General features: G+C 39.2%; 1 protein-coding gene across 4 annotated transcripts; it reads left to right on the top strand.

Annotated features, from left to right (window-relative positions):
* The first annotated feature begins 906 nt into the window (after nucleotides 1-906).
* LOC120306811 (DPY30 domain-containing protein 1-like) lies at nucleotides 907-7,963 on the top strand. 4 transcript variants are annotated; one of them, XM_039340720.1, is made up of 6 exons: nucleotides 942-1,043; nucleotides 1,113-1,340; nucleotides 2,475-2,684; nucleotides 2,822-2,944; nucleotides 3,418-3,513; nucleotides 5,321-7,963. In XM_039340720.1, exons 2-6 carry the CDS (start codon nucleotides 1,293-1,295, stop codon nucleotides 5,858-5,860), a joined length of 1,017 nt encoding a protein of 338 aa, XP_039196654.1. In that variant the 5' UTR covers nucleotides 942-1,043; nucleotides 1,113-1,292; the 3' UTR covers nucleotides 5,861-7,963. The 4 variants fall into 4 exon arrangements, with proteins under 4 accessions (XP_039196653.1, XP_039196654.1, XP_039196656.1 ...); XM_039340722.1 differs by having other exon boundaries at nucleotides 943-1,043; nucleotides 1,113-1,234; XM_039340719.1 differs by lacking the exon at nucleotides 1,113-1,340 and having other exon boundaries at nucleotides 907-1,043.
* The last annotated feature ends 256 nt before the right edge of the window (nucleotides 7,964-8,219 follow it).

Here is an 8,219-nt window from a genome sequence, read left to right as displayed (position 1 = left end):
TTCCGTCAGGAAATTTCTCCTTGAAAAATGGATGACTTTGCCTCCATGCATCAGAGCTGTCTCTGAGTTCCCAGGAAAAAGTGGATTTTTTTTTTTAAAAAAAAGGATAGGATAGGATAGGATAGGATAGGATAGGATAGGATAGGATAGGATAGGACAGGACAGGACAGAACAACAGAGTTAGAAGAGACCTTGTGGGTCATCTAGTCTACCACCACCCTGCCCAAGCAGGAGACCCTATACCATTTCTAACAGATGGCAGTCCAGTTCTCTTCTTGAAAGCTGCCAGGGATGAAGCTCCCCCAACCTCTGAAGGCAACTTCTGTTCCATGGGTCAAGTGTTCTCACTGCCAGAAAATTCCTCCTTATTTCTAGGTTGAATCTCTGGCAGTGCAACTTATGGTTGCCTTGTGCAGCAGGAAAACAAGCATTACACCATGGAAAACAGTGAATTGCCTTTAGCCTCCTGTTTGCAGTGCAGGAAGCTATTTATTTTTTCTCTCTCTCCATTCTTTGCAGCGCTTTTTTACGCTTTTAAGGCACAGCTTTTGTTTTCCCTTCTTCTTCTTCTTCTTCTTCTTCTTCTTCTTCTTCTTCTTCTTCTTCTTCTTCTTCTTCTTCTTCTTCTTCTTCTTCTTCTTCTTCTTCTTCTTCTTCACTATTACTATTTCTTTTCCTCCTCCTCTTCTCCTCCTTCTCCTTCTCCTTCTCTTCTCCTTCTTCTCCTCCTTCCCCCTCCTCCTCTTCTCCTTTATTATTATTATTATTACTATTATTACTATTATTTCTTCTTCTTCTTCTTCTTCTTCTTCTTCTTCTTCTTCTTCTTCTTGTTTTCCTCCTCCTCCTCCTCCTTCCATGGGACCCAGCAACCAATGAGATTCTCCCTCCACTCCGATTCGCGCAGCTGAAAACACCGTGTCGTCATGGGTCGAATGCCCAACAAGGTGTTGGGTTGCCGGGCGACGAAAGAACGCCGAGATCGCGCGCAAGGAGCAGAAGACAAACCCTCCCGGTGGGAAGATTGCAATACGGTTAAAAAGGTATAAACGAGCATCGATTGCAAGGGAGGTCGGCTTCATTTCCAGCCTGGTCTGTTTTTTTTCTTTCAGACGCTGCAGAAAGCGAGCAAAGAGTCGAACAGAGCAGCCGTCTTGAGTTTCTTTCCGCCTGGAGCAACCAGAGCGCAAAAAAGGATGCATTTAAAAAAAAAAAAAAAAAAAAAAAAACTGGAGTAAGCTTCATTCCTTCCAAACGAATTCTGAGCCTTAAAAGGTTGCTCAAAGGAGAATATGCGTTTGGGTATTAAGATTCCTCTGGTCAAAAAAAAGCTGACCTGGGTTTGTTTCTTTCTTTTTTTTTTCATAATTATTATTACGAGAGCCTGAGAAGTTGCTCCTTAGGGGATTTTTTTTTTCGGAAGTCTTGGTTTTTTTCTTGCTGAGAAGTTTTATCTGGGTGGAAAATATATTTCTAGAGTGTAGAGTGTCCGGAAAGATAGAGCTTTGTGCCCTTTCATAGTTGCTTTCCAGCAGCAGCAGCAGCAGGAGGAGGGGAGGAGGAGGAGTTGCTTTCCAAGAGGAGGAGGAGGAGGAGGAGGAGGAGGAGGAGGAGGAAGAAGAGGAGGAGGAGGAGAAGAAGAAGAAGAGGAGGAGGAGGAGGAGAAGAAGAAGAAAAGAAGAAGAAGAAGAAGAAGAAGAAGAAGAAGAAGAAGAAGAGGAGGAGGAGGAGGAGGAGGAGGAGGAGGAGGAGGAGGAGGAGGAAGAAGAAGAAGAAGAAGAAGAAGAAGAAGAAGAAGAAGAAGAAGAAGAAGAAGAAGAAGAAGAAGAGGAGGAGGAGGAGGAGGAGGAGGAGGAGGAGAGGAGAAGAAGAAGAGAAGAAGAAGAAGAAGAAGAAGAAGAAGAAGAAGAAGAAGAAGAAGAAGAAGAAGAAGAAGAAGAAGAAGAAGAAGAGGAGGAGGAGGAGGGAAGGGGGTCTCTTTCCTCACATCTTGGATGAAGGCAGAACAAGAAGCAACGGATGGAAACTAACCAAAGAGAGAAGCAACCTAGAACTAAGGAGAAACTTCCTGACAGTGAGAACAATTCACCGGTGAAACAACCTGCCTCCAGAACTTGTGGATTATCCAGTACTGGAAGGTTTTAAGAAGAGATTGGACAGCCATTTGTTCAGAACTGTAGAGGGTGCGTTGTCTGAGCAGGGGGTTGGACTAGAAGACCTCCAAGGTCCCTTCCAACTCTGTTATTCTGTTATTCTTCTAGTGAATTTTGTTTCTTCTATGTCTCAACTCAGGGTAGGTCTATTACTTTAGATGACGATTGTGATTTCCCAGAGTATTAAAAAAAAAAAAAACTCTTTGAAAATGGCGTCTAGCATCATGTCCTCTCTGCAAAAACAAGTAAAGAAACTTAATTAGGACCTAGATTTATTCTAAGGGCTGTCCTGCAACAGTTTATTTTCTTTCCTGTAAACAGAGAACTTGGTATAGGTTCATCCAGTCCCTTGGATCAACGCAGAGCGAAAGGCAAACGATGGGAATGGATGCCAAATATTTCAAGGAAAATCTCGGAACGTGCTTGGCTGAAGGGCTTGCGGAAGTGGCCAACCGCCGGCCAGTAGACCCCATCCATTTCTTGGCCTCCTGGATTTACAACTATAACGAAAATAGAAAGAGAGAAGAAAAGGTGATACATTTCCTAAAACAAACAAAAAAAAAAGTTGAAGAAATCTTGTCTCAGCCACGACTGAATTCAATTTTCTTTCCTCCCAATTTTCCTGTCCTTTCTCTCTTTGGTCCCCCTATCCCTTCTATCCTTTCTAGAGAAAGAAAGCAAAGGACCACCTAGAACTTCAGTATGAAGAACGTCTCGCAGAACTGGGGTCTGCGGAAAAACTGAGAGCAGAAGAACCTCCAACGGCCCCAAAATTTGAAGAGCAGACGAAGGTCTGGGTCTCTTTCATTTTACACTAAACTACTTCCTTCAAGAACCATATTTGGCTTGTTGGTGTAACGAGAAAAATTGTTGGAGCAGTTGTTAAAAAAAAATGCATATTTTTAAAAAAAGGGTCCATTGGGGGGTGGATGCGGTTTGGGGGGAAATGGGTGGGCAATACCAAAAGCGGTGTGTATCAATTTGTTTTATTTTTTATCTGAAGTATTTTTAAGATTGTAGCGTATTGTAAAATTGAAAATAAAAACTTTTTTAAAAAAAAAATAACCATATTTGGCTTGTTGGTGTAATGAGAAAAATTGTTGGAGCAATTGTTAAAAAAAAATGCATATTTAAAAAAAAGGGTCTGTTCCTAGACTGTGGATGGAGGGATGGATTTATGCCAAGTGGATGGATGCTAGATGGTTAAAAGTTGGTGGCTGAAGGGAACTGAATGCAGTTTGATTCTATGAAGGATCTTTTCCAGGAGCAAACAGAAGATACTCCTGAAAAATTAACGGAAATAGATGGAACATCACACCAACCTTTGAGACAAGAGCTGGCTGAAAAGAAGGCAGAGGAAGTGAGTACCTCTTTTAACAAATGCACTTGACATGTTATTATTACTTCTTCTTTTTTTTAGAGTTTTATTGGTTTATAATATAGGAATCGAAATACAAAGTAAATAGCGGGAAAGATGGGGAAGGGAAAAGGGAGTAGAGAAGTGAGATAAGGGAGAAAAAAAAGGGGGAAAAAAGCATTGGCTTCCAACATCCTTTGGCGCAACAGAGTATCCCCTTCAAACCTCAACTTTTAACTTTCACAAAATAATACAAACTAGCCATTTCAGTAACATCAAATCTATCTAATTGGTAAAGCCCACAATCAAAATTTCATTTTTTTCCCACCTCAAGCACAAAATCTAGAAACGGTTTCCATGTAGCAATAAATGTTGCATTTTTTTCTTTAATCAGTACAGTCAGTTTAGCCATCTCTGCTAGCTCCATCAGATTTTGTAATCATTCCTCTGTTGTAGGAATTGATGTAATCTTCCTTTTCTGAGCGTAATCTTGCTGCTTTCAACATTGTTGTTGTTAGTTGCGAAGTCATGTCCGACCCATCGCGACCCCATGGACAACATTCCTCCAGGTCTTCCTGTCCTCTACCATCTTCTGGAGTCCATTTAAGCTCACGCCTCCTGCTTCAGTGACTCCATCCAGCCACCTCATTCGCTGTCGTCCCCTTCTTCTCTTGCCCTCCATCTTTCCCAGCATTAGGCTCTTCTCCAGTGAGTCCTTCCTTCTCATTAGATGGCCAAAGTACTTGAGTTTCAACTTCAGGATCTGGCCTTCTAAAGAGCAGTCAGGGTTGATCTCCTCTAGGACTGACCGGTTTGATTGCCTTGCAGTCCAGGAGACTCGCAGGAGTCTTCTCCAGCACCAGAGTTCAAAGGCCTCCATTCTTTGGCGCTCAGCCTTTCTTATGGTCCAACTTTCACAGCCATACATCGCAACTGGGAAAACCATGGCCTGGACTATACGCACTTTTGTTGGCAGGGTGATGTCTCTGCTTTGCTTTCAACATATATAGTATCAAAGCTCCATTTTTTTTCCAGGTCTTTGTCTATTACTGCAAGAGAAAAGTCTCTGCTTTTCTTTCTATATTTAGTTTAAGGACTTTCTGTATTAACATATGAATCCTTCTCCAATATTTTCTTGCTTTATCACACGTGTTATTATTATTACTTCTAACAACAAAACCAGGCCTTTAAAATTCACTTTGCATTAAAATGATTTTTACTTACTGGAAGTTTCTCAGACCTTTTGTTTTGATGTTCTTTATGGGTTCAGAGTATTGGAAGAGCTTAAGGACAAGAGTTTAAGATAAGACAACACGGAGCATTTCATTCAGGATTGTTGTTGCCTCCTTGCCTTGATAGATAAATAAATCCATTCAGGTCAAAAAATCTGTACAGAATCTGCAAGTTAGTTTTCATGCAAGCTTAGTTTTTGCCCTTATTTTGAAGAATTGGAATCCGTCTTGTTTAAGACTAGGATGCTGGAATATCTAGCAGTCTCTGAGAACATAATGGAGGGCCATTATAGAAAATATTTCTTGTTCCCAGGTAGGAAAAAAGCATGAGAAAAAGACTAAGAATAATCCTGCCAGTTACACTGCGTATAAATTGAGCTGGACAACTTGGAGGCTTTCAAGATTGTTGTGAAGCCCTTCAAGACTGTCAGACTTAGGAAACAAGAACCACTTGGGTTTCTAGAATGATCCTTTTTGCTAGTAGAGTAATGTAGCAGAATCTTGAAAAACTAGACTAATAAAGATTGGGTTGAGAAGAGGGATATTAACATGTAGATAAAACTAATTTTCAACCATAGATGACGACCGAAGAAAAGGTTGGACACATCCCAGAAGAATATGAAACTAGGTCAACACAAGAGGTGTTAGAAAACAGAGTGGATCAAGATGACTTAAATGTTGTGATAAATGAGTTGGATGAGCAACCAGGCCAGGTAAGTCCTAGTTTAACCCTTCAGGAAGCCTCACTAGAAATTGCTGCAGATGAAGATTTAAGTCCCAACGTCTTGGATGACAAAGATGAAGACCAGTTGGAACAAGACAGAGCAGCTGAGAAGGAGAATGATGATGTACAAACTGAAGGTGACAAAGGCAAAGACCAGTTGGAACAAGGCAGAGCAGCTGAGGAGAATGATGTACAAGCTGAAGGTGACAAAGGTGAAGACCAGTTGGAACAAGGCAGAGCAGCTGAGTTGGAGAATGATGTACAAGCTGAAGGTGACAAAGGCGAAGACCAGTTGGAACAAGACAGAGCAGTTGAGAAGGAGAATGATGTACAAGCTGAAGGTGACACTCAAGCTGAGATAGACAGATCTATTCAGGATGGGAATTCAGAGTAATTCCACAATTCATGTATACTTGGAAGGAAATCCTGTTGCTTTCAAAAGGCTTTGTGTGAAGGCTTTGTTTCACAAAGAAGGTAATCTAAAAAGGATGGGTTTTGAGGGTGTGATAGTGACAGTTTTCCAGCATAGTTGCACTAGGATGTTATATGGAGAAGATTGATCATTAGATGGTAACCAGTCTTGGGAAAGTATGTGTACGACACGCCTCTTCAAAACTTGGTGTGTTCTTGTAGCTTTTGTTTTTATGCTTTTATCTGTTGGAAGAAATGGTATCTATCTACAACTGGAAATCCTGTTATACAATTGATTGCAAGTTCATGCAAGACATTTTGTTATATGTGTAGAACCACCCTCAATGTTATAGATGTGTGACACTGATTTGGAGACACATTATATCAACTTGTGGCTCTGTATATGAGACATGTATATTCTATACACGGGTCGCATTCTGATGTATAGGTGCACATAGTGTCTCCAAAACATTATCAACATCTATCGATATGTGTATGTGTGTGTAAAATAAGACAGGATACAAACCTAAGACCCTCACTCACACAATGAGTTTTTTTTTCTGTGATTAGGTGGCTGTGTTTGAACACAGTCCATTTCATTATGGTTCGGTGCAAACCCAGAAAGTGAGTTAATTCCTAAACCAGATTAAGGGTGAATGTAGTGACATGCTTTCTAAAAAAAAAATGTTGCCAGGTAAAGCATTCAGTAGCAGACTTATTCAATCTTCCAAACAAATTGTCATTAAAAGTAGTAGCCTTCTACCTTGATTCTCTGAAAGAATATTGCAGATAAATACTTCTTGTGAATGGTACATTTTGGAGGTCAAAAGACTATTCTTAAACGTACTGAAATTCCTTTTTTTTTTCCTTTTTTCATCTGATGCTGTTGCATTTAGAAATAAGACATAATGAACTTTTGATTATTCTTATGTATGAGCAGTGTTGGAAAAGTAGCTGTTTCCCCTCTGTTACATCACTGTGATTATGATTATGTGTATAAAGGTAGTCCTTGACCTACAATCATTGCTTTAGTGACCATTCAAAGTTATAACAGCGTTGAAAAAATGACCTTTAACCGGTCTTGCACTAACAACTGTTGCAGCATTCCCACAATTCCATGATCAAAATTTGGCCAAGCAACTGGCATGTATTGATGGTGGCTGTAGTGTTTCAGGGTCATGTGACTTTTCCAACTGGTTTCCAACTTACTTAAGTGCAGTGATTTGCTTAACAGATGTAGCAAAGCAAGTCATAAAATCCGGTGCAACTCATTGATAGCCGCCTTGCTTAGCAATGGAAATTCTAGTCCTGATTGTGTTCGTAAGTCAAAGTGTTTTTGTTCAACATTTCTTTTAGCAATAAGAAGGGTATGGATAATCCATTTCCATTGTTCAGCTGCCAATTTTCATATCAACAGACATCTCAAAATATTAAGACCATTGTCAAACTCAAATTAATGTCTTCTTCCAATAATAAGTTTTAGCATATTCCAAAAACATACGCTTGACCAAAGCCATACTCTTATTCTCGTTGAGAATATCAGCAGTAACTTTTGTCTATTTTTTGTACAAATGCAGTAGAGTCCAATAAATTCAATATTGCTTTTTGTTGAATAAAATGTAGTCTAAGGTTTATCAAAGGTTTCCGGATAGAATTTCCCATTCCTTAGATAAAGTGGAAATTTCCAATTGCTTTTTCTATTCAGTCTTTAAAATGTATGTATAAAATTAACATATCAGCAGGTATTTGTTAAAGCCTCTTTGTGAGATTTTTATTTTCATTAAAACTTGGTAATCACTTGTAATAATTTAGATGTCCCTGAAGCTGTAAGTGCCATTTATCCATATCAAGATGCTCAATAAATGTTCTTCAAATGTAAAAACCATAAAAGTATGTCCGCAAGACTGGTGACTTATATAGACTACATATGGAGTTAGAAAGGAATATGCTTATCCTTTAGTGAATTTTTTATATAAATCTCTATATGCATGTAAGCACGCATGCATGGTAGCTTCGGGTGTATACACCAGTTTATTTAAACAAAAATAATATGTCCCGAATAAAAATATCTTTTGAAGAGTCAAAATATGTGATTCTTTTCTTTCTCTTCTGCTAAATCTTTTAAAATATGACTATGAATGGCATCGTTAAGAAATAGATTAATAATTATACTCTTTGAAGTCATTATTAAATATTGTATGACTTGATCTCAGATACAATACATGAAGGTTTCCACAGATGATGGTTGTGCTGTAACAAATTGTGTAGTTGTGTAATCAAGCACGTTTGTAATTCATATTCATAACTGGCACAGGTCTGTACATTAAGCCTTTAATGACAGT

Source organism: Crotalus tigris, unplaced genomic scaffold (genome assembly GCF_016545835.1).
Source record: "Crotalus tigris isolate CLP2741 ecotype Arizona unplaced genomic scaffold, ASM1654583v1 scf7180000017753.6788120, whole genome shotgun sequence".
Taxonomy (NCBI): domain Eukaryota; kingdom Metazoa; phylum Chordata; class Lepidosauria; order Squamata; family Viperidae; genus Crotalus; species Crotalus tigris.
This window is presented reverse-complemented; position numbering and strand designations above follow the sequence as displayed.